This window comes from Periophthalmus magnuspinnatus, chromosome 7 (assembly GCF_009829125.3).
Source record: "Periophthalmus magnuspinnatus isolate fPerMag1 chromosome 7, fPerMag1.2.pri, whole genome shotgun sequence".
Classification (NCBI taxonomy): domain Eukaryota; kingdom Metazoa; phylum Chordata; class Actinopteri; order Gobiiformes; family Gobiidae; genus Periophthalmus; species Periophthalmus magnuspinnatus.
Genome location: NC_047132.1, coordinates 6,134,391 through 6,161,810, shown reverse-complemented (window position 1 = coordinate 6,161,810; position 27,420 = coordinate 6,134,391). Strand labels below are relative to the sequence as shown.

General features: G+C 38.1%; 1 protein-coding gene across 4 annotated transcripts in view; it reads right to left on the bottom strand.

The window, feature by feature from the left end:
• The window catches only part of scube3 (signal peptide, CUB domain, EGF-like 3), a 147,969-nt gene that overhangs the window by 89,426 nt on the left and 31,123 nt on the right, over positions 1–27,420 (bottom strand). For all 4 annotated transcript variants that reach the window (XM_033969920.2, XM_033969921.2, XM_055223327.1 and 1 more), the window contains exon 3: positions 18,358–18,483. In XM_033969920.2, coding sequence (XP_033825811.1) covers positions 18,358–18,483 — 126 coding nt within the window. The remainder of the gene's footprint in view (positions 1–18,357; positions 18,484–27,420) is intronic.

Here is a 27,420-nt window from a genome sequence, read left to right as displayed (position 1 = left end):
CGGATTTCGCCTATTGCGGGTCATTTTTAGAACGTGACCCTTGCGATAAACGAGGGAACACTGCATTCATCTAAAACCGTCTGCTGAGTTCCGTGTTAGAAAACTCCGGTGCCCAGTGGGAGCTGACGTCTACGGAAACGTGATCCCAGCTAAGAGTTGGCACCTCACATGGATAGCTGTACATCACACTAGCGAGCAGCAGATTTATTTTTTTTTATTGGCACCAAAATGACTACACAGTGCTGCAGTGAGGATATGCCAGTGGTTATCCATAAACAGCGGGGATTGATCGGCTAAATGGCGTCTTGAAAATGAGTGATTAAAGGTTGCTCAAACATGCACGGATCACTCCAAATACAACTTCGAGAGGGTAAATGGTGAAGGGAACTTTAAAAAACATAGGACAAAATTACAAAAGTAGACCCTCTGTAAATAGTTTTAGAGCAATCAGGCCTAGTTTAGGACCACATGATTTTGTATGGAAAATGACTAATGACTAATATTGTTGAAAAAGTCTGTTATTGTGGTATCGGAGTAATGATCCTTTTGGTTAGTATTGATATAGATTAACTATTCAAGGATCTAATATTTCAAGCAGACATGTTTTTTATTTGCAAAAAAGTAGGTCAACTTACATTCTTAATACAAAGCAAAGGGGGAATTTATGATGATTAATTGAAAGAATTGATGACAAACTAAACAATCAATCATTGTCATCTGGACTATGAATGAATCTAACAAACACTGTGCTCTGTAAACAGTTTGCATCACAACCGTGTCAAGTGCCAGTCCCAAAATGAACTCCAAACACGTTATGATTTAGTTTATTTATAAAAGACTTCTATAAAGTCTTTATTTGGCATATTTCTTTGTCTTATCTGATTAAACATTTATACAAAATCTCAAGTACAAAAGAGAAATATATTTTAGAAGTCGACAATTGAAATGATCATTGGTGTCAGCCCGAATAAATAAATTATGATTTCGTTGTTTATTAGTTCTTGTGTTCAGTTGTTTGTTGCAGGGGTAAGTACTTGGAATGAAATATGCATTAATGACCTCTCATATGCGCTAAAAGACGTACATTAACATATTCAGTTTTGGTAAATGTGAGCCATAAACATTTCAACTAAAACGACAAAAAGTCAAGTTTTGTTTTTGCTTTGTTTTTTAAACCTGGCCTGAAAAAGCAGGAGAGGAGAACCAACCTGAGTCAAAGTGAACATCGGATTTGTCATGTGAACAAGTTGTATCTGTGCCCGATGAACCTGCTCTACAAACCAGCTCTCCTCCACACTCTGGCGTCTCATCTCTCCATCACAGCAGCAGCCGTGGCCATAGTGAGGGTGGCTTTGAGCTCAGCCAGCCCCCTGCATCTGCACCTTTACTGATAAACCTTTAGCACACTGTGATAAAGTCTGCCCTCCAAAACTCCAGCACAGGAACACGCACACCCCCAACGCAACCCCCCCTACGCGAACATGTTAAGCAGAAAGGACTAAAACTAGGTCCTGAAATATCAAGATTCAACTTCCTAGGTCCTTCATAACCGCAAAACTGAAACAAAAGTCTGACATTATCTCTCTGTCTATCGATCTTAACTAAAAATCAAGTTATTATATATTTTTAAATAAAGCATTAACCCATGCACTTTAGAACATTACAAATATTTTCTGAAATGGATTTTTGTATTGGTTTAATGTCACTAAACAAGAACAACACCTGCATGAGAATATAAAGTTAAAACAACACTTTCTTCTCAACTTCTCCATAGAGTTTGATAAGTTTTATACTGTGGAATATTATAGCCAAAGGAACATTTCCATAGAAACAAGTAAAAGGAAGCCAAAGAAAAGCAGGTTTGTGGAGATGCAAACCCACTCCCAGTAAGCACAGATGTTTTTTTCTACATTTTCAAGTGCAGTAAAGACAACCAAAATGAAAAAAACAAACATTATTTTATTTTAGTATATTTTCTGACTAAAAAGTAATGCTGTGGAGCTTTAATATGTCAGTTTTCTCTCAAATACTGATGTTCCTGGACCTCTTTACATGCATTGTGAACTGAATCTACACAAAAATCTGAAATATGAAATACAAAAACTGTATTTCAAATCTTATCTGGATCCTCAAACAGTAATAAATGCAATTAGGTCATGTTTCCAAAGTGATTCAGCCCAAATAGTTATTTTTGATAAAGCTGGTCACCAAAACAAATTGGATGCATGGCCCTTCTAGCACAATTTGAAGGAATATATAGGATGTACTTTGAGAGTGATTCTCTAGAGAAGAAGATAGGCTAAAAAAGTCTTGTTAATCAGGTTAAAAGCCCCGGTCTTGGGTCTTGACTCTGGGAGATGAAGGCTGGAGGTTCAAACAGCAGATTAGGAGGCTGGGCGTGTGAGCAGGGGCCACAGCAGCTACAGAATATATATGTAGCATTTACCCTTGTGCAAAGTTCAGTACATTCAGATGCTAAACAGACTCGAGAGTCGCTAATGAACTCAAAAGGGGATTAAAAGCTTGTTTTACCAATTTGTATGGAGAAGAGGAGTGCTTTGACAGCACTTTCATAATGCTAAAATGTCTTTCTAAAATGTTTTTGTCACAAAGGACTGACCCATCTGGGGCGACTAATGTATAAAGTCTAATGTACATAAATTATGCAATGACGGAAAAGTCGAATAGTTGCTTTGAATGGTAGTTTTAGCTCAAATGTGTTTGTTTTATTATATTACTGTGGAGAAATTTTGAAGAAATGCAATTAGTGTCACAGGGTCCCAAGACCAGGACAAGACCGAGACAAGACCAAGACCACGGCCTACTGAGACCAAATCCAGACCATCTTTGTAATTTTCTGCATTAATTTGGATTTTACAGTCATTTTGAGACATGTGTATCACAGTTTTTATAATTCTATCTCCATAATGCTCATCCAAACTGCACTGCACTAAAACACTCTGCACCCCATTTTTAGACCCTCACCCACAGTTTGAGAACCCACCAACTTCCACTGCCAATGTCACATACCTCAATGACTACAGGCCTGTGGTCCTTGCCTCCGTGGGTCCTTCCTTCCTTCCTTCCTTATGTCCTTGCATCCTGGTTTCTTGTATCCTTGCATCCTTCCTTCCTTGCATCCTTGTGTCCTTGCATCCTTACCTTCTTCCTCCCTTGCATCCATACTGTCTTCTTTGCTTCCTTTCCTTGCTGGCCTTTTAAAGCTGCCATGATCATTTCTGTTCCTAAACAGACCAATGCCTCAATGACTACAGGCCTGTAATCCTTGCGTCCTTGCATCCTTGCGTCCTTCCTTCCTTGGATCCTTATGTCCTTACTTCCTTTCGTGGACATACTACCGCATTAGGGGTGTGTGTAGATGTGTGCCACTCTGTGTGTGTGTGTATGTGTGTACTATGGCACTAGAAAAGACCTCGACTATTAAAGTACTCAGATTAGTTATGTCCATAGTACAAATACAAGCCAAATACAAGTGAGATGTTTGTTAAAACAGGACTCTCTAAACTCTCAATAAGAAAGGTTAGGATGACTTGCTTTTAAATGCAGGGTAAAACATCTGAAAAAATATAGTTATTTTATCCCTCGGAAATGTAACATTTATTGCAGAACTATCATTATGTTAAGAGGGGTATTTCTTTAAATGTTCAATTCATGTGCTGTGTTTTTGTATTGTGTTGTCTATTATTACTGGGAAAAGTTAAAATATAAATGGTATAATATCAGTGAGACTCTTCATTTATTTAAATAAGGGACGAAAGAAAACAATATGTGAGAGCAGAAAACACGGCAAATGAGGGACCAAACAAATACCCCTAAGAGGACATTTTCCATTGATAAACTGTTATTATAGTGTGTGATATAATAATAATTCCTATACGAAGCAGTTGGATGTTGATAAAGTGCAGAAGCTGTCAAAACAAGTTCCAGACAGCTGTGATTAGATTTGCATAATGATTTGGTATATATTTAGTATATTTTCTTCCGGCACACTTCTTTTAACTGAACTTGGGATGACATCCAAAGTAGCGGGTAAACTGGATTATCCCTTGGGGCTGGATGTCATAACTTACATTGGTTGATTTCAGATTAGCTGGATTTTGTTTCTCGTGCTACTGATGTCTGGTATTTGTCTTGCTGCTGTGGCCAATATCAACAACAGGATTTAAAAATTTATAATAAGTCTCAAACTGGGAATGACACAGGGGCAAAAAAATATCAACTAAACTTAAAACTTTTTCTATATCGGACACAACGGTTGATATATTTTGAAAATCCCCTGATTACTATATTAGCAGCAATACAGGCTCTTGTCCATGCATATTTCAGAAGAAGAATATATTATCACCAGTGGTCAGGACAACTTGTGTATAACATAACGTCCATTATTATTCTACCACAAAATCCTCAAATGAACAAACTACATTTAGTCTCTCCCGTCTCAGTTTAACAGGATATGAAAGGCTGCGGTGCCATTTGAAACCCAGTAATAGCTTACAAAAACATTCTGTGAAGTTTATTGTTGGGATATTTTGAGCACATTTGATGAGTGTTTTTCTTTCATCTTCTGAATGACAGACACGATTGACAGTGTGCAGACTCAGACACTTTGAAGCGCTTATTAGTTCCAGCTCTTCCTGTGTTAACTGCCAGCTCCTCTGTGTCCAATATATCCTCTCAGCAAACATGTATGTTTACAGAACCTGTCAGCTGCAAATCAACAACAAGATTTGAGTGTTAGCGTTACACAAATCAAACTACTATGGATTCAACAGTCAACTTGTAGATAGAGGCAGATCGAAATGTGAATAATGTCCTGAATGTTGTTTTGATGAAATGCAAAGTTTGAATATTGCGTATATTATTTATTACAAGAATACTGCAAAAAGAGCTGATAAAAATGAAAAAAAAAAAAAACAAGCAAAAAAACAATGATCGGAGTGTTCAAACTAATACTTCACACTGATTGATGGAAGTGTCACAACAGAAGAACAAGCCAAAAAATCACGTCCAAAATGTAGTTAAATCCAGTTGAGAGAAAAGCGCAGGCATCTTTCCCTCCACAAATGCACAAAGCTCTTCCCTCTGCGTGTTTTTTCAAAAACAAATTAGTCTGTATTTCCACTAAAATAGGCTAAAGTACCACAATGTGATTGTGATTGTGATTGGTCACATCAAAACACATGGAAGCGCTTGAGTTGAAGCTGAACATTTTTATAGTTTGTAAACTCACAGAAATCATCTTCCTGGCAAAGCAAGACATAAACTGACATTTCCAAACTTTTGAGTGTATCATTTGTCTGATGTCTCAACTACTACATTTATAGAGATTTCTGTTGGACTGACATAATATCATCTGAATATTGTTTTAAGGATATACTTTGCCCAGATAGATCCACTGAAATGTATGAAATGTTTCAAGCTTGTATTCATTCCATTCCATGTGTTTTTATTGCTCAAAAATTCATAAAAACATGCATTGTTACTGTCAGTGTGCTCGCCTCTCCACAGATCTGACCTGTGACTTGCTCTAAATGCGTCACCTGCTTGTCTCCATTATAGATATGTTCAAATACAAAGCAATAAAAATCTGAATGAAAACAAGCAGGTGTCAGACCCTCCACCAGAGCAGTGACAAACTGTAGAGTTCTTTCCTATGTGGCCACTGAGTTCAGCTGAATTCGGTCTGGAAGTCCTCTAAAAACAGCAGTATTTGGACAGAGAGGTGTGAGGGGGACTCCAGCCTTGAGTTTTCCCACAGCGGTGCCAATGGGCTCAGCTGGATTGAGCGGGACAGAACGATTGTGACAGGAGCAAAGTGTTTGTATGGCCAACACTGCAAAGAGCAAATCTGGTTTTATACTTATCACTTTAGCTCCCTCTCTGCACCGGGGAGTCCGTCCAAATCGTATATGTGACGACAGCACATATTACATTAGAGCGTTATATCAGAACAAATGCACTTACCGCAAAGAAGTCAGAGGAGGTAAAGTTTAGGCCAACACTAGTGAGGGAGGTTGTTAGGTGCAAGTTTATTTGGTTTATGTTGGTCTTACCTACTTAATATATCAGGTTGCTTGAAAATTCGTTTTGTGATTTGGCACATAATCCGCCTGGATGCCCTCCCTACTGAGGCGGGCAATGAGTGTCTTGCGCATCGGGACAAAATGACAGTCTATCCTCGGTAGTAGTCGCACTATATGACTCTCCAGTTGGTTAATGGAGTCTAAACCTACTCTCTGCCGCTGCTACTCCAGTCGATCTTTGCTAAGAGTAAAATTAGATAAATTGGTGGTCCATAAACGCGGAGGAAGAATTTACTTTAAAAGAATGTTGAGGTTACGTGATTTAAAACTACAGCCAGTGTCATTTTCCAAACTGTCTCAATCAAAACACAGTTAAGGTGCTGCGGTTCTCTCATTTAAGATCGGCCATTAAAGTAAAACGTCTGACCAATGGAGTATAACAGTAAGAAATGTTTTTAAGGCCCTGGGCCACGAGTAAAGAACTTTTCTCAATCATGTGGGGAGCCATGATGGAGAAACAACACTCAGACAGTTGTTTCTGCATGGTTCTCATCCAACAACAAACAAAAATGCATATGCAGTCTCCTTCAGGTCATATTTTTTATCCAATAGTTTTAATTTAAAGGGCCCATATTACACTACTCTCTGATCTATGTTATAATGTTGTTTCCTCATCACAAACATACCCAGAGTTGTGTTTTTTTTGTCATTTACACATTTTTAACACACAAACCCTGCATATTTACGCTTTGGAATTTCCTCCCTCAAACAGAAAACACTCCGTTCGACTTTGTGATGTCATCATGTGGTAATACAGGAAGTGCTGCACTGTGTTTTTAAATTCCACACACCTTCACTAGAATCATTTGGATGATTTCAGAGCTGGAATTTCCCAACAAAAGGTAAAATATAGTTATTAACTCGAGCACTACTATTACATGACATCACAAGGTGGGACAGAGCATTTTGAGCTTTTAGAGGTGTAGACGAGGTTAGTCAAACATGTGTGAATGAAACAAAAAAGAACTTTAGGCGTGTTTTTGATGAGGTAACAGCATTATAACATGCTTTAAAGCTCATAATTTGTGTAATATAGGACCTTTAAGTTGTGTACTGTCCCTTTAAGGATCATTATAGCTGTAGTTACTGTATTTCATTATTACTGAAGAACTTTTGTGGCTATATTAACAGAATTTAATCAAAAACTGTAATATCTCTGGTCCAAGAGATACTAACTTCAGCCAGAAGAGGTCAGTAAAGAAACAGTGTAATTTTATGGGAACTCTTGGCAGTGGTTTTATTCTTTTGTCTTTTGTGCTTTGATGCCTGAACACAGTTTCTTAAGTATTGTGAGATTGTGTCAGTGCCCTTGCGAATGTTGTAGTCAATCACACAAGAATGCTTTTTGGCTAAAGTTAAGGCACTCCCTGTATACAGTCATGACTTTTTAATTACTACTTTTCCACATCAAAAACTTGGTCAATAATTCACCAAATGGAGGCTTTTCGTTTGTGATTACCCAACCTTACAACATGTCCGCGTGTACACTTTTGCCCGGGCGCTTATTCTGCAGAGTTTGATCAGCAAAAAGATAAAACAATTATATCTAAACGCCAGTTCTAAACAGTAGCGACTGGCTGTGGCATTTTCTTAGGTGACACTTTGAAAATTCTATTTCAAAAGAAGTAACAATATCGCCGTTTGCTTTGGATATGATGTGGTATCTTTGGGGAAGGATAAAGTAAAAGGGCATTCATTTCCCTATAGATTGAGCTGGGAATTGTGCAGTAGTAAATCAATACAAACTAAATCAGTGTTGGTCAATAGAAATCAAAAGAACATGGGCGGCTAAGTGAAGAGCGCAACCTCAGATAGCTTTAGCAGCCGCGGATAAAAAGGGCTTCTGTAGAGCCTCCAATGAAATCCAAAGTTATGGGTTTTCCAGTTTAATTTCACATGGGAATAATAAGCCTAGTGTTAATACATTTGCTAAAATTAACTAACATTTAATGAGATTTGGGAATAGGGATTTTGCTATATCTGTAAGTACATGCGCATGGTTCTGTAGAAAAAAAAAATAAAGACATAAACATACATAAATATAGTGTACTTTAAATCTTTCATTGGTAACTTAAAAACTTAAGACTGAATGTGCCACTTTATGACGGCTTATGCAATATAACTTTTAAACAACCTTACCATGCATTATATTATAAAGGATCATGATTAAAAAATATGAGGAATTTGATTGTGATTGGCATGGGACGTAACTTTTCTAACACCTACTTTTTTGTTTTGCAGAGAATGTTCCACTTTTCAGGCCTTAAAAGTCCTATATTACTCTAAATTGACTCGTGTGAGCTTTAAGCCATGTTATAATGTTGTTACCTTCTCAAAAACAGACCTAGAGTTGTGTTTTGTTTCATTCACACATGTTTGAGTAATCCTGCATTATTAGTATGTCTACATCTCTAAAGCTCAAAATGTTCTGTTCCATCTTGTGATGTCATGAAGCAGTAGTTTTCAAGTTAACAGCTACATTTTACCTTTAGTTCAGTAGCGATTGGCGATTCTAGGGCTGAAATCATCCAAATGATTCCAATAAAGGTGTATGGAGTTTAAAAACGCAGTGGAGCACTTCCTGTATTACCACATGATGACATCACACGGTGGAACGGAGTGTTTTCTCTCTTTTTTCTCAGGCTAAATCTGCAGGGTTTGTGTGTTAAATACATGTGAATGAAACAAAACAAAACTCCAGGTTCGTTTTTAAGAGGAAACAACATTAAAACAGATCATAACATAGGACTTTTAAACATATCTATCAAAAGTATTCAATTATACGTGTTTTTACTGCTGTAGAAATACCCTGAGAAACATTATTACCTCTCCAAAGATCTGACCTGTAACTTGGTTTGGTGGAGGAGATTGACGACAGAGATGGAGATACTAGATACATTTAATTTTACTCTGCATTTTTCTCCTTTAATGTTGATTTTATGATGATTATTTTTATTTTGCGTTGTTGCTTATCTTCCCTTGCCTAATGCCTTACTGCGGAATATCCCAGACAAAGCAATGACATTACCATAGAGACACGCAGAGACGAGCCGGCGAAGGACCTTTCCAAGTTACACAGCAGCAACATCGAAGGTTGAACTTTCCCTGTAGGATAAGCGTATATTGTGATTAGACTGTATCTCAAAATGGCGTATACGTGAAGTCAGTAAATAAACGATTAGCCGATGAAAACCATTTTGAACATACACTAAGCTACATCCCACTTAACTGCCGTGATTGAGCGGTCAGTCTGCCCACTCCTCCCTCTCTCCATCAGCTCGAGTATCACCTGTACGCCTCATCATCTCCTGTTGTTAGGCCGCTGCTCTCTCACCCCTGCTTGATGTCTTCTTTGTTTTGCCCTCGGCCGCACGCGCTGTACAACTCCTCCTCGTAATTGGCCGTTGTTGGCAGCATAATGATAGTGAAAGCATCGGACCATGCAGACCTCACGCTACTACTGCCGCCGCTGTGGCCTAAACCCCACTGGAGAGATGTCAGGAGCTCAGAAAGGTGGAAGCAATGCAACCATCGCACGCCAAACACACATGCCACTCACTGTATAATTTAGAGTCCCAATTCTCGCCAATGCAGAGAAGAATCCTTTTATAACTGTCACAGCGGAGGTGAGGGGAAAGACCAGATTTAATCACCATTCTATCTCACCATCCGGGCACGAAAGGATTTGGAGAGACTTAGGAAAAACACAGGAATCAATGTCAATTTAATCCAAAACACACATCCTCTTTACAATGAAAGCCAGATGCAGAGAGGCTATTAGTTCCCCACTGTAGCACACGGCCGTCCCACACTTATGACCTATGTGTTTTGGTTGAGGTCCCATGAAACCCAAATCTGCTCTTATCATCGGTAACTGGTTTAATATAAGCTGTCCAAACATATTCGGTCTGTGTGTTATCTCTGTTTTAGAGCGAGTAGAAGCGTCCCATGAAAAAGGCTTGTTATAAACGTGTAAAACTGAGAATTGTGAGAAAAATAAGGCTTAACATTGAACTTTAACATCCTATATGGCGCTAAATTGACTCTTGTGAGGTTTAAGCGTCTTGTTTCATTTACACATGTTTGAGTAACCCTTTATTATTCGTCTGGCTACGTCTCCAAAGCGCAAAATGCTCCGTTCCACCTTGTGATGTCATGAAGTGGCTGTTTTCAAGTTAACGTCGACCTTTAACCGTTTATTCAGAAAAAAATGGCAATTCTAATGTTGCAATTAACCAAATGATTCTAGTGAAGGTGAGTGGAGTTTAAAAACACAGTGGAGCACTTCCTGTATTACCACATGATGACATCACAAAGTGGAATGGAGTGTTTTCTGTTTGAGAGAAGAACAAAACACAGCGCCAGGTCTGTTTTTGATTATAAAAGATTAGAGAATAGCGTAATGTGAAGGAAAAAGCATTAGTCTGTAAAGTTAATATGAATAAAATTGGAAAATTACATATGATTTTACTTAATGTATCATAATTTGAGTACATTAACATAATTTGCATACACTATCACTTTAGATTGTCAAAGGCCTTAATGGCTAAGATCACATGAAACCCAAATTTCCTCTTATTGTTGTTACCTGGTTTAATTTAAGTCGTAAAAACCATATTTGGTCTGCTTCTCAAATAGAAATGTCCCGAGACCTGTCACGATAATTACTATATCGATTTATCCTTTAATACGTGATACAACAATCATTTTTGGGGGGTTGTATTTATCATGGGTACTTTTTCTTTGTACTCTGATAAGATTTGAGCTGTAAAAGGTTGAATAAATAACATCTACGACCCATTATAGATACTAGTATTCTAGTATTTATGTAAAGTATCTCATGTTTATTTTAAAGGGCTCATATTACTTCATTTTCTGATCTGTGTTTAATGTTGTTTCCTCATCAAAAACATAGTTGGAGTCGTGTTTTGTTTCATTCACACATGTTTAGCACACAAACACTGCATATTTAGGCTGAAATCTTCGGAAAACACTCAGTTCCACCTTGTGATGTCATCATGTGGTAATACAGGAAGTGCTCCACTGTGTTTCTGAACAACTTCACTAGAATAATTTGGATCATTTCAGCCCTGGAATTGCCAATCTTTTTTCAAGTTCACAGCTAACTTCTTCTAAAGGTAAAAGTTAGCTGTTGAAAAATACCACTTCATGACATCACAAGGTGGAACAAAGCATTTTGAGCTTTGGAGATGTAGACAAACTAATAATAAAGGGTTACTCAAACATGTGTGAATGAAACAAAACAGAACTCGGGGTTAGTTTTTGATGAGGTTTGTACATTTAGGATAGTTTTGAGGGAATAATAATAATAATAATCTTGCTCTTGGGTTTTTGTATCAGTGGCATAATTTTGTTTCAATACTATCGTTTATCGTCTATATTTTCTTCAGCAATAGATCAGACTTCAAATGTTGTTATCAAGTCCGATGAGTGAGGCTTGTCATAAAGGTATAAAAACAGAGAATTATGAGAAAAGCTAAACATAGAGTTTAAAACAGTTTTATATGGAGGAAAAAGCATTAGCCTGTCAAGTTAATATGAGTAAAAAGTGTAAAATGACAGATGACTGACTGCAGGTCGGCCTATTTGATTGCAGTTTTACATAATGTTTTATAATTTCAATGCATTAACGTAATTCGCATCTGGGTTGTTATATTTCGTTTTTTAGTTTAGTTTAGCTTGGCTTGTTTATTTTTCAGAGAGACAGAGCATAAAGCCACATAAAGAGGAAATTTGTTTATGCCACGCTACAGCTAAAGCGCTCATTTCCACCTGTGGTCCCTGAAGTGTGATGTGAAAAATTAAAATTTGAATAATGCAATATAACACACTGCACAACATTTATTTATTACAATTATGACACTACTGGTTGGGTCTGATAAAATAATATGACAAGAGTTTTAGTTCAAAATGATGTAACCTTGTGTAGTGGGGGTCCGACACCTGCTGGGCTAACGTCAGGATTCATGTTTTTACCTGTTTTTTCCCAGTCCCTTGTGTTTAATCCATCGTAATTGCTTGGCCTATGTTTTTTGTATTTTTCTTCAGACTCTGTTTTTGGACCTGCAGAACACCTCAGCCTCCGACCCAGCTCCCAGCACCCAGCCTTTGCCTTTTTGTTAATAAACTCTGTTAATTTGTAACTTGTGTGCACTGTTTTTATCCACCAGCCATTAAAACAGCTGTTTTTTGCATTCTTAGTGTGAGCAGGGACACCTCTCCACAGATCTAACCTGTAACTTGGCTGTAAAACACTGCAGACAAAAAAATAACATCTCCAAGAAGACAAGCAAATAGCAGCCCCCACTCCAGAAAAGTTCTCTAGAGGGTCTGTAAGTATAGAATGACACAATATTATCAGCTTTTGTGTGAAGCGCTGTATATGATTCATCCAAGCACTACTGCACATGTCTGTTAACTCAGGTTGAACTGCGTGGATCAGGTACAGGCCTTAAGTGTGAGCCCGGGGCACATCTGGCTAGTGTGATCACAGAGCGACTAAGCAGCTCTACACCAAGGGCCAACGGGGCTCTGAGATCAGGGGCCAGACCAGGCTTAGGCCCCAGAGAGAGTCCACAGCATGAACCTAAACCAGGGCTGTGCTTCTCTGCTCCTTGTGTTTGTGCTGAGGATTACTGCAGAGCCGCGGGGTTAGAGCTGGGTACAACGACTCAGACACACTGTTTTAAAGGCTCACGCTGGGAGCGGGGCTGCTCGCTCAGGGTTAAAGGTGCACTAGGGAACTTTTTTGGTGGAGGATGTGTTGCTGACTTGGTTACTTATTGCTTTGCCTGGAATGTTCCACAGTATGGCATTTAACTTCTTTCAATTATTCAATTAAAGATTCTTGCATTGCTAAAAAACATGTATTTTTACTTTGAGCAGAGTCGCCTCTCCACAGATCTAAACATTCAACCCATAGGTGCTCATCAGGAAGGGCACCAGGTGTAAAAATGTAATCATTCTAATTGGGTGACTGGAACTTATAATACTAGTAATAGTAGTAACAGCAGTATTAGCAGTAGTAGTAGGAACAGTAGTGGTTAATAGTAGTAATAGTAATAGTAGTCATAAGAATAGTAGTAGTAGTAGCAGCAGTAGTAAAAGTAAAAGCAAAAGTAGTAGAAATACTAGTAGCAGTGGTAGTAGTTGTAGTCATAGTAGAAGTAGTAGCACTAGTAGTAATCGTGGGAATAGTAGTAGCAGTAGTAGTGGTAGTAGTAGAAACAGTAGTAGTAGCAGTATTAGTAGTAGTGGGAGTAGTAATAATAGTAGTGGAAATAGTAGTACCAGTAGTAGTAGTAGTAGTAGTAGTAGTAGTAGTAGTAGTAGTAGTAGTAGTAATAGCAGTAGTAGCAGTAGGCGTAGTAGTAGTAGGAATAGTAGTAGCAAAAGCAGTGGTGGCAGTACTGGTTAATAGTAGTAATAGAGGTGGTAGTAGTAATAGTAGTAGGAGAAATAGTAGTAGTAGTAGTAGTAGTTGTAGTAGTAGTAGCAGTAGCAGTAGTAGTAGTAGTAGTAGTAGTAGCAGTAGTAGCAGTAGTAGCAGTAGTAGTAGTAGTAGCAGTAGTAGTAGTAGTAGCAGTAGTAGTAGTAGTAGCAGTAGTAGCAGTAGTAGTAGTATTAGTAACCTGATGAAAAAGGATGAAAACAGGCAAATAAAATTAAACAGAACAGATTTCTCTCCTTGGAAACAATCCTCAAAAACCTGTTTAGTGACACACTGTGGAACATTCCAGGCAAAGCAATAACATTTCCATGGAAACAAGCACGTAGCAGACTTTCAATTTCCAAGGTTTTCCTTGAAAGCGTTTTTACTCCTTCCTACAATTGATATAGTTCCTTGAGTTATTTACTCAAAGTGGTCATTGCATAGAGGCCGGTGAATAACATACCAGAATAATGCATAGAAACCCTGCCGTTTCCCATGGTGCACTTCTCACTGAGCAATGATAACAAAGGGATCGATGAGAGCAATTGAGTTTCATACAGAAGCCTCACACGCACATATCCCAATTACACACCTGCACGCCAGCCCGAGCCAATCCGCCAAACAGCAAATGGGCCACAACGCAGCAGCCAGCGCTAAATGAGTTGGAAAATGGTTCTTTTTTACACTGCAGGTACATGGGAGAGATGTGGGAACATGACGCAGGATGCAGCCACATACAATAGACTTTATCAATGTTTTTCTACCACTGTGCTCAACGGTAGTGATAAAAGCGCTTTTGTTATCAGTGTTTGTCTGCTCTAGTCATTTATTGTTGATGTAGCCTACTGTTTATCCTTAGGAAACAAGTATGGCATTCAGTGAAATAAAAGCAGTGTAAGCAAGTATGCGCTTTCATAAAACGTTATCAACAAAGAAGCCCCGTTGTTTGTTCAAGAACAAACTTGTGTACAGTATATGTGCAGAAAGGACCGTCTTTTTGTTTTTGCTTTCTAGTTAAAAGGTGTTGTGCCTGATACTTCCTGTCTAGTTAACTTTAAACAGTTTGCAGAGATCTAAAGTTATTCCTCACTTGCCTTATGGATTTATGCATTCTTAAAGTGCTCAGTAGGAATGCATAAGGCTTATAAACCCAGAGCCGTGAATCCTAATTATTCACCACAATGCGTTTATAAGCGATTTTCTAGCTTGCTAACCACGCGGTTTCTGATTCGTGGACAATAAAACGCTTTATAATTAGATGCAGACAGTTCGCAGTGGACGTATTTTGAAGAACTTCTGTCTGTCTGTCTGTGCGATTACATTGGAATTACTCTAGAGCAGGGGTGTCAAACTAATTTTCATTGAGGGCCACATCAGCAAAATGGTTGCTCTCAACGGGCCAGATGTAACTGTAAGATAAATGTAACTAAATGTAATCAAATGTAATGTAAAATAAATGCAACTACTTTTTAATCTTGATAATTAACCGTTTCTATATTTATTACTTATTCAGGTTACAAATATTCCATATGGATTTGCACAGATATGAAAAAAATGCTGTGTAACTGTGTATCTCCTGATTAACTGATATTTTAAGACAGTCATACCTTTTAAATTACTTTGTCACAGGCCACATAAAATGACGTGGCGGGCAACATTTGGCCCCAGGGCCTTGAGTTTGACACGTGCTCTAGAGCAAATCACTACAAACTGACTTTTGTTTCTTCTGCTTGAGGAAAACACCCTTTACCTACGATTTTGTTTGTCCAATCAGACGTGCTGTTGGATGAGAACCTAGTGGAAACAACCGCCTATGACTATCCCAGTTATTTCTCTGTCAGAGTTCAACATTAGGGGAATATGTGGCCAAAGCTTAACTTCAAACTGTTTCTTAATCACAGTCTAAACTTGGGCACAGGACATAGACTAAATATATAAATGGACAAAGCTAGCCGCCACGTTCCAAATAGGAAGCGAGCGTGGGCGCACTTCCGGCTCCGTCGACTCCAATTCACTTTGCTGCTGTCAGGCTCGTTATTTGATCCTGGTATTTTTATTTCGCTATTGTGTCCGTAAATCAAGATATCAACATAACATAACAATAACAGACAAATCAGGCGCCTTCTTTCTCTGAGGTCGCCCACCGATGACTGACAGTGTTGCTAAGCGGGAAGGGGCGTTACTTCAAATGTCTCGCTCCTGATTGGCTCTTTTGGTTGCTATGATGCTCGATACGGCTCCAAATTCGCCGCTATAACTGCCGTCACTCCCTTAGTTCACTTCTTTATGCAGTCTATGGTACAAGACCTTTAAAATGAATTACTTTTACAAGCAAAAAATAGGAAATTCTAAGACGATACGTATTTATTTAGAAACTAAGCTGTAGTACATGAGCTACATAAGTGAGAATGGTCAAATGCCTGAATTACACACAGTAGGATTGCCAGGTGCCATGATAAATACATATTGCTATAAATGCATCTAAATTAACTATAATACCATGATCCTAAAGCATTCATTATTTTAATTGTAATTACAGCGACAGACTAATTATCTCCCCCTTGTTCCAATGTGATTAAAGACTTTGTAGCTATTATTATTATCACTTAATTGAAACTAAACATAAAAGCCAGCCCCATATGTCCGCTCACACGTCTTTCAATGTGATAATCTATATTTAACTACAGAAAGTGTAGCAGCCGCGCCGTGTTTTTCCTTAATTTCATAGGCCTGGTTGGAGTAATATATTCTGAGTTAGGCTAATATGTACAGCACACCAGTGAAATATTAAACCATGGGAAAGAAGCTCTGGACAGCGCTCCGAGGGTCAAACGCTTCATAAATTCACCCGCTTTCACCTGTCTTATTAAGAAAACCCACTTTCCGCTCTCTCTCAACGCGTTTTAGTAGAATAGCAGGTTTGTCAAGCAAAGAAATTACCCAATCTGCAGCGGTGGTCTAATAAGTGGTCCACTCCAGCTCTGAAAACATGTATTACCATTTGCGATAGCACATTAGACATGCAGAAGAGGGAGATGTATGCCGCCATATGGGTCAAACAGGGCACAGTGTGAAACTTGACACTTGCAGTTAAATGCAAAACGTTCCACTGTCAAACGGTATAAGGCTGAACCGTGCTAGAAAAACATTGTGAAATTACTGCTGATATGACCTAGAAAGTTCAAGCAGAAATACAGATATTATCTAAGTATTAATAATTTATAAACTAAACAATGAAGAGTTTTTATATTCACCTTTCAACAAATAACCTCACAATCTAGTCAAATAAATACACTTCATTATCGCGCTGTTTTAGCCACATGTCCGAATTCTTCTCTTCACCGCAGTGAGAGAAACATAGGACTCCTCAGCCTCTCCATCTGCTCTTCTTCATCTCTGGTAGTCTCTCCATTGCACTGCTATAGTGGCTACCTTTATATTCCGTAGGTTAATTACTTGAAGAACTCAGTCCTTATTGTTCACAAGTGGTAGTACTCTCGTTGTGTTTCTTCTTGTAATATGAAACAGAAATCTCCTACCATACGCTTTTCCTCTTGAGTTTAATTATGTAAAAGTCTCAGGGGAGTAATACTTTAGATTTTTTTTTTTTTTTATCAAAGAAACATCCATCAGAAAATGCAAAAACATTTAACCTCTTTAAGGATCAGGACTACATAATAATCCGTAATAGTCCCGTGAGATGAAGTCTTTTGAACTGACAACTGTGTGTCTGCATGTGAATAACACCGTCATTATTCATTGTACCATAGCTCATTTGTTCTGACAGAAGGGACATTAAACTTTGTATTAGATATTAATCAAACGCTAGGCCAAAACAGAACTGATACAGGACAGTTTCACATAGGGATGGCCGATATATCTGTCCCAGTGTTGGCCGATGTTGGTAGATTTTTTTGTCTGTATCGATATTGTCTGTAAGGAATGATATTTGACGCTGATATTTTTCCGGTGCTGCACTCATTCTTTGTGTACACATGTGCCATTTCCAGATTTCCCTCAATGCGTCAAAAATGGAAATAGCTTAAAATGGCTGTATGTGTACACAAACAAATTATATTATACAGTTGTCCCTCGCTATATCGCGGTTCACCTTTCACGGTCTCGCTGTTTTGCGGATTTTCACATTATCGTGCATTGTGTTGTGCTTCCTAATTGGCTAAGGGACTGTAGACCATTGTCCATCAGTCTCCTCCGTGCCGTGTCTCTGTACAGTACAGAATGTGTTCAGAAAAATGTACATAAATGTTAGATCGCAGTGTGACTCTGAAGTGCTGTACGTTTGCAATTTGTTTTCTCCCCGACAAAACCCAGATTGTCGATGAAACGTCTACGAAGGTTTGAACTTTGAGAGTGTTTAAACAAGAGAGAAATGTGAGAAAATGTTAATGTTTGTCTGAGAAAAGTGTATAAAGTGTGTGGTGAGGGGTTTTACAGCTGCAAAACATACAGAATAAGTGTAAAAAATAAAGCTGACTTTGGTTTATTTTTAGAATGTAACCCCCACGATAAATAGGAACCACTGTACACCAAATAATTACATTTCATTTTTTAGTTTTTACAAAAGTGAAACGTTAATTTAGGATATTCACTTCAATTTATGATACATTCAAGGGCCTTGCTATGGATTTTAAAAGCTAAATATCTAAGTATATGCAAATATCGGTTATTGGCCACAGCAGCAGGGCAAATATCAGCATCAGCTCAAAAAAATCCATACTTCAAGGCCACTTCTACCATAGACCCATGATAATATAACAGTAAACCCGGTCTCTCACTTACCCAGACAGTTGTGCCCGTCGTGCGCCAGTCTAAAGCCGTCGTAGCACGTGCACCTGTAGTTCCCGGGGATGTTGATGCACTCGTGAACGCAGCCTCCATTATACTCTGTGGCACACTCGTCCACATCTGCAACAGAACAGAGCCTGCGTGAATACATTAGTGCGGAAAACACAACACGGTACAAAATTAGCCAAAGTAGATTTTAAGTAGTGAGCCTAATTAGCGCATTGTGGGGAATGATGTTGAATTGAAAAGGCCTGATGGTTTGTTTTGTTCATTAGAGCTGCTCACTTTGTATTTGGTAAACTTGAAACAAAAACAATGGTAATAAATGACTTCAGCTGTTGCTAATGTGATTCTGCTGGATGCTACAAATAAATGAATGTCCTCTTGTTTAACTGATACGCTCAAAGTGCTTCTTGGAGAGCGGATTTGGCAAACAGGTTGATGTTTACCTTTGGATTCATACATGTTTTACACTGATTGCACAGTAATGACTCGATTAATGTTCTCGAAATTGGAATTAAGTAGGTGGCATATTGGTTAGGGTTATCACAAAACAAGAAGGTATTTTAGTCCCAGTAGGGCTCTGCAGATCATCAAATTTTAAGTTCGGGGCAGTATTTTGGATAGAATTTCAGCTATTTTTCTTAACTTGGTCCTGATTAAAAGTTGGAACTAGTTAGTGTTCACGGATGAAAAATTGAAAACCATTTTTATGTGATTTTAATGAGACTAAAATAACATCCAATCGATAATTAAGCACGAGCAAAATGAGGAAAGAAATCTTGATACATTTTTTATCAGCCGTAATGTGGAGTTTGTGTGTTGTCCCTGTGTCTAGATTTGACTGTCAAACTAAGAAGAGACTCAACATTGTGCGAGTCGATTTCCTTGCATAACCTGGCTCCCACTTTACCACTCTGAGCGCCTCTCCCTCCACCAGGACTAAACACCACCTGGGGGGACAGCACCTTCTCCGCTGGAACACATCAGAGACCCACACTCCCCATGTTCAAAAAATCTCTTTAAAAGACCCTTTCATTTCATTTTTTGTTTCTTTTACTTGTCTTTGTCTCCTCTCGTGTTATGTATTACTATGTATTATTAGCATTGTTGCAGACTAATTCTCTAGATGCTCCTGACCGAGATCCTGGCTGAAGATCTGAAGAATGATCCCCAGAGTGCTGCACTGCGCTCCCCCACTGCTCCTGACAGGTTTAGACCAATGGCACTAAAGGATGGGTCCAATTTAGAGGACACATTTTCCCACAAGGACGAGTTCACAGTAACCTTAAACTGAATAGCTACGTTTACACCAGGGCGATATGACAAAAAAATCATAAAAAAAGTCCTTATATTGGTCGATAACAGATTTTTATTTGATTTTATTTCGTTTTTAATCAAAAACTTAAAAACAACTTTCACTACTGAGTTCTTGAATAAAAACAAGGCACAGTTTTAATCAGTGCCAGTTAACACAAAAATTGTCCAATTTCTTCCTCAAAAGTCTAAACTATGCTCCAAACCACTTGGTATTACCGACGGAGGAGTAGCAGTCAAATGAAAAATTAGAAATGACAAAATCTTGATCGTTATTAAAAGTTGGTTCATTGCACAAAATTAATTATAACCGCTACCACTTGTACTATCACTCCTGCTGCTACTACCTCAACTATACCCGTGAATTTCTTGAATGTGCACTTGTCCTGTCACAGTAAAAAATATAACTTCGCTTCTGAAATCTTTATTTTTCACATTATCCTTTCATACCATGGACTCAGGTTAGCTATGTCCACATAAATGAACATAGCTAACCTGCTAGCTGCCGCTTTCCAAATAAGAAGTGAGCATGGACGCGCTTCCAGCTCCATCAACTCTGGCTCCAATTCACTTTACATTGAAAAACTGTGTCCCCTCTCTCTGTAACTGCTGCTGTCAGACTCGTCATTTTGCTCTTAAAATGTTCGTATTAACCCGCTCTACATGATCCAAGTATTTTTATTTCGCTGTAATTCAAGATATGAACATTAATAACAGACAAATCAGGCGCCTTCTTTCCCTGAGCATCCCCGCTAGCATTATCAACAGCTAAACCAACAGCCTCGATCCGGATTGACTCTTTGGTTGCTATGAAAGGTGTGGTCAGAATTTCTAAAATGGAACACGACTCCAAATTTGCCGCTATAACCGTTGGCCTCGATGAACTTCATTTGACTGGAGCTGAACTCTAAGGGTGACATCACAGTCCCTTAGTCCACTTTTTTATACAGTCTATGCTTCATACATTTCTGACCTGAAAGTACAGATTAACTTTGCACGATGCCCGCGCTCCTCTATAACCCCGCTTCTTTTACAGGCCATGACATTATTGACACGAGTGACTTAGCCAAAGTCAGAACTTAATATAGCTCCGTATTGATTTTCACCATGATAAATCAATGTAACCTTAAAGCCTCATACCTCACCGGGCTCCTACAGCAGAGATGGGAGACAGAGAGGCTGCAGATTGCTGTGACAGGCTGAGTGGAGTTGTCTGTTATAGTTACAATGATGGCTGGGGGGACCATGCACCCAGGAGCCCCATACATGTTGGATAGAGAACAGAGCATCCCTGCACTCAGCACTTACAACCCCATTTAGGCCCGTGATCTTCTGTTTTGGACCCGGGATTTAATTGGATCTGACAGCTCTGGGATGGGGTTGAAACAATGAAAAGGCTCCCGTCATCCCGCTATCTCGCTACAAAATCACTGTCCCACTTCTTTTGAAATGTGCGACGCCCACTAAGTGTTGGCGAGCGCGGCTGCCTCTCGAAAGGTTCAGATTGGGTCTATACAATGCACTTGTCACGTCTGAAAATGTCAGTGAACAATGATGTATTCCAAACGTACACGAAATGATGGACGGATTGAGCTCTGACTAAAGCTGAGCGGTGAGAGGCATTTTAACACAGGGAACATCGGTTAAACAAGCATCAAAAATATATTAGGACAAATGTATGTATGTATGACTGCACCATTTTGAAAGGCTATTTTTTTGAAAAGTGTGTGATCAGATTTAGCATATTGTGTTATATGTTTAAAAAGTAGGATTCTGATTTGAGAGAAAACTAAAAAAGAAATGATAAACTAAAAACCTCATTAGGCATCGACTTATCATTCAATATATAAAGCTGGGACAATACATTTTGGGGCTGAGTATTTATCGTGTGTATAGTTTATTTGTAAAAGTGTGGAGATTTGAGCTGTAGAGGGTAAAATAAATGACTTCTATACCTTCTATTCTATTCTCTTATTGCATATTTCATTCTGTTATTAATTTGTTTTAAAATGGTTTACTGTGTTTATCTTGCATTATTGTTGTGTCAGTGGCATAAAGTAGTTTCAATATTATCGTTTATCGCAGTATGTCTCTGTGGCAATATATCGCACTTAAAAAATTGTGTGGGGAGTTAAACTACCGATTTTTAGATTTTTTTTTTTACTTTATTTTTAAAGTAGTTTCTCATATTTCACACATAAGACAGAGGATGTATTTTATCACAGCAAGATATATGACCCTTACAGTTATTTAAAGATATTTGTAAGTTTTTTAAGTAGTCCATTTTGTCCATTTCTCTTGACATTGTTCCTCTCTGTGTGTCATAATTCCAATTTCAAAGATATTGTTCAAAGCTGTAGCTATTCTTTACGTCTAGGTCTTTCTGGTTTACACATTTTTTTCTAATGGCCTTCTTGCAGGCTGCTAATAGTATCTTCAACAAGTAGGTATCCTTCATAAACATGTTCTCTAGGTACATAAACACGTTTTGAGGATAGCGTATCCCAGTACCTTCATTTTTATTGTGTACATTGTCCCAAAACAATACCATTTTTGGGCATAACCAAAATATATGTGAGTGATTTGCTTGTACATTTCCACATTCTCTCCAAAAAGGCTGTACTCTTGACATATATTTACAGAATTTGGGGTGTGATGAAAAATCTAATTATTTTTTTCCAACAATGCTCCCTCCAAACTCTGGATGTAGTTGTGGTTTGTTGGGCTCTACAAATGTCTGACCATTCTCTACTCGATACAGGTATAATAAGATCTGTGTTATATGCATTCTATTATCTATTATCAGTTTCCCAAGCTGTGGTCATGGTACCCCGGAGTGACCTCAGGGGTACATGAGGAAACTTTGTTAAAAATAAAATTGCCATCTTGTGTTAAGATTTTTTATTATTCTAATCTCCCGGGCTAGCCTAAAAGTTTTAAATATTATGCACATGCTTTAACATAATTATAAAACATTATATTATGAGTATAATGTGTTCAGGGTCCAGGGGGTATGCGACTACAAAAAACTGCAGCATTTGCAGATTATATATTGTCCAGCCCTAAATCCATCTAAAGTGGAAGAAGACCTGAAATGAATTTGCAGTTCAAAATTGCCTTTGTGATGTATATTGTTAACAGACAAAGCCAAAATTATAACTAGCAAAGTAGGTTGTTAGTCCCTGGGTAATAAAAGTGTACCCAAGAGTAAATGCACTCATTCTGTCTTTGAAGAGGACAAAATATTGTACTAAATCTGCAAGAGGATGACTTGAATAGCTCTGGAGGGGGTAATAGCTGTGCATAGTCTCTCTTGTTTTCACTATAAAACCCCTTGCATCTGGGACATTGACTTTCAGAAGTGTAGCATCATAGAACCAAATAACTCTAAAGAACAGTGTATTTATGCAAAGAACAATGCCCTCTTATGCTGACCTATATGCCACTGGTTCAAAGTAATTACACCCACTACTGAGAGCATCTTTTATGTAGAAAAATTTGACAAAAAGTGAGTCCGTAAGCTTATTTCAAAACACAGGGCAAAAGTCCTGTTCTGTTCAGATGTAGCTACAGTTAACAGCATGAATATCACATTCAATTACCAGGCTATTCAGTTAATACAATTTTAATTAAAACAAGAGCAAATCACTTGCAGTTGTCAATGATCAGCTTGGGGCGTTTTAATCGACAGGAACAGTGGTGTGGTTTGAGGCAGAGTTTAGATTTTAGAGGAAGAAATTTCACTCATGGCAATGGTTAAAAGTGGTTATTGTTTATGTTCCAGATATGAATATTTTGTTTTTAATAGGACAGAAATGAAAGATGAATCCTCAATCACATGTCTAACCCAGCATGAGACTGGCACAGAGGCTTAAAACTATTGTGCATTTACCCTCTAGAAGTTGTTTTTGGAGTGATTTGTGCATGTTTGAGCAATGTTAATCGCTTATTTTCAAGAGACCATTTTGCAGATTAATTTTCCCGCTGTGACGTATTTCCAATTTTAGTCATTTTGGTACAAATAAAAAAACAAAACAAACTGATACTCAATAGCATGATCTGCAGCTATCAAAAGGAAGGATGACATCAGCTCCCATTGGGCATCGCAGTTTTCTAACCCATGCTTAAAATGTGCAAATTATAACATAATGATCCACTGGTGTCATAGTTTATATTTATACAGCAGGCTCGAGCACAGTATGTCTTCTTTACGAAAGTCAGATCCAGAATATGACCAATGAGGAAGTTTTCATCTTGCAATCAAGTATTTCAGTGGCATGTGATTGTTGATTATATATTGTGGGGATATTGATCTTTCTGTGCTGTCTCTGGGCAACAGAAACATACTTGCCAGACTGCACATTGCTTTACCAAACAATAAACCAATTAACTCTGCAATATTTTTCTCAGTTTTTCTTGATTCTCAACCCATTTCGGTCGTGATCCCCGATAATATGTTTGCATTCACGATCCCCAAAACAAAAAGCTACCAGCAAAATAATCAAGTAGCCTTATGCGCACTGTTTGATTATAGGAATTTACATTTACCGCGGCGTTTGAAGGGAGTTTAGCCTTGTTTAAAACCATTCATACATTTTAATTTTTCCTCCATATCATCTGGGGACCACCACCACGGAAATAATTCTGCTACCCCCATGTTGAGAAGCACAGTTTAGAGTCCGTTCTATTTTATTTAGCCTTGATTTTACTGTAGTCTAATCCTTCAGTTAAAGGTTAGTCACATTTAACATCACTTCTTTTCAGGCGGTATGAAAAACCCAACATTATTCTGAGGTAACTTTGCTGAAGACCTCATTTTAACACAATAATCAAGCTATCATGAGCGTGAGACAGGGAGTGGTATGGTGAAAATAACAAGCTTCATTTTACAAACTCTTAAATTTCAGTCCTGGAGCTCACTTTCCAATCAAACACAAATAACCCAACGGAGCAGAAGCCGATAAAGTAATAATGTGGAAAAACATCTGAGCGCCTGCCTGAGCACCTTGTAGCCTTGCACTAAATAACTTCAGAAAGAGAGTGACGATTCTTTGCAATCAGCTGGCACGCTCATCAACTCCCACAACCTGCTACCAATACCAAAATAATTAAACATTCCTTCTGCTTTTGACTCCGGGTAAGTGAGTAAATCATTTTCGAGAAGCCATCCACTATAGCCTTCAGTTCGAATGAAATCCACACACATATTTTGCACTCGATTCAATAAAGCAAACGTTTGTAACCACAGGCAGAAGGCCATGGAAAACACACAGCCAAGTGAATGAAAGAATAATAGTGGTAAGGAAAAATGAAATGGAGAATTACAGGTTTGTAATAGGACTCGTATAAACTGTGGGATGTAATGATTGGGGGAGACTTTCTGGGCGCAGGAGAGGAGAGCTGAGAAAAACAGTTTTGAAGGTTGGTTTATGGGAAGACGAGACTGAAGGCTGTCAAGAAAGGGAAGAAAGGAAAACATAAGAGAACAGGGATAAAATATAGGGCTGCGCGATGTTTGGGAGTCATATGTTGTGTCCGAGCGTTTGCACTATTCCCTGCTTAAGGTGTTATTTAGTGGTGTCCGAATGGTCAGGTTTTCACTCAAAATTTCCCACAATGCACCTTGAACAGTAGCATCGGCAGCAGACAGCGACTGGTCTTTAACTGGACGCAACACGACTGAATGAAACCAGATAGAAGCGCTGGTTTATCTGGTTGATCCTCATTATGATTAAAACACTGCTGTATTAAACACTTACCTTAGCTTGAGCTGTTAAAAGGGCGATCATTTCCACATCTTGGACGAAAAATGTTAAAATCTCCTCCGTTTACATGAGATCCAGTGTGGTATAAACATGTAGGTTTATTTATTAGTCCATAAATACCTGTGTCAGTCCAATTTGATCGTTATTTATGACAGGAATCAAATTTTATCGCAGTTTAGCAGACTTTTTTTTCCCCACACAGACACCAGAATCACATGACTGAAAGTAGCTGGATTCCGCTATAGACTAAAGGCTGTGGAGTGAATGAGGGGTCAGGGGCTAGGGAAAACATTCAGACACAACCAGACTGAAGTAGCAACTTACTTATCTTTACATTATTTCGATAATAGAGAAACAAAATGACCTCATGTTGTTGTACCTGTAGTTTTGACGTCTATATTGGTTTATCAGGTCATATTTCAGTCAATGTTAGGTTCTTGGAGCTGTTTACCATGTGAACTTTGAACTGAATCCTACTTTATAAACTTGTATTGCAAATCTCATTGCAATTACACATACACAAAACAAGAAAAATCATCTATTTCAGAGATGTTAATACAAAATTTTAAACATCATCCCTCCAGAAAATGGCTAAACCAATATAAATAACTACAAGGCGAGTGGATTTTAAAGACCCAGGGGAGAGGAGAGGTTTGGTTCTCAGAAAAATAAAATATATAATGGTAAATAAGGAAAATACAGAAATTAAAGGCATAAAACTAAATAAATTAAGGTCAAGAATAAATGTCATGAATTAAATTAAAATCACATATTATTGCCTCGAATATTCAAGCATTGTATCGACGAGTTTTCCAAATTACGAAAACAAGGACATCCCTACAACAAAGTGAAAGTTCTGCCAGTTTTTGTTCCAGTCTAAAAGCTGCAACAGTCTTGTCCTGAAGATGCGAGACAATGTTTAAATCCAGGCTCAAAACGGTTCTGTTTATCTGTGCATACGACTGAAAGGGTTTTATTCTGCGCTTTTCTCTTTTAATGTTAATTTTATGATGATTATTTGTGATTATTTATGTTTTGCTTTGCTGTATTGTGATTTGAATGTCTTTTTTATTCTGTAAAGCACTTTGAATTACTTTGTGTACATCTCTATGCAAATAAACTTACCTTTGTTTAGTTATATTAATATTTTTTTATATTATTTTTCTTTAGTCTATATATCAAAATGCACTCACTCACTTCCATAGAAACCTAATTCCTTTGTATTGACTTTCTCGAGAAGCGTACGGACCGCCACGGAGCATTTTTACACCACGTTTTTATTAAATCCCTGACGGTTAACACTATTTTTCACATATCGGTAAAACTTTTGCAGGAGTATTATAGTACTACTAGTGTTACATTTGGCAGAGATCTGGTCCCTTCTTAATTCTCTCCTAAAACATGTGTTGGACATTTACTGCTCCATTTAATCTCGTCACAAAGGAACACTCTGCACCTGGCTCTCCACTTTCCCTCGTCCTCCGCTCTTTCTCCGGAGTCGCTAATGAGTCACTTGGAGAGAGATAGAAGTGCTTATCATACTTTGATCTCGACTGTCAGCGGCCCAGAGGCTCACTGTCAAATAGATAAGCAGCTAAATCCACTGAAATGTAAAGATTTTTAATTCGGTGTCATTACATGTCAACATTTAACTTTTAACAACCAATTTAGTGAATAGTGACAAAACTGGATCGTTTTTGTGTTCTGTATATATTTTCTGAACATATCTTATGATCATATCTTGTACAACTTATAGATTTAGTCAATTCATTCTCGTTAAACATTAGAATAAGTAACAATAAACCTCTATGACAACTATTATGTACTTATGTTATACTGTAGTATGAGTAGCAGCAATTAGATACTTATACTTTAATATATTTTAACTGAAGTGACAGTTATCAGCGGTAAACTATGGAAAATACATGATCTTTGGGGGAAAAAAGGGGACTGCACAATAACAGCTCTCTGATAC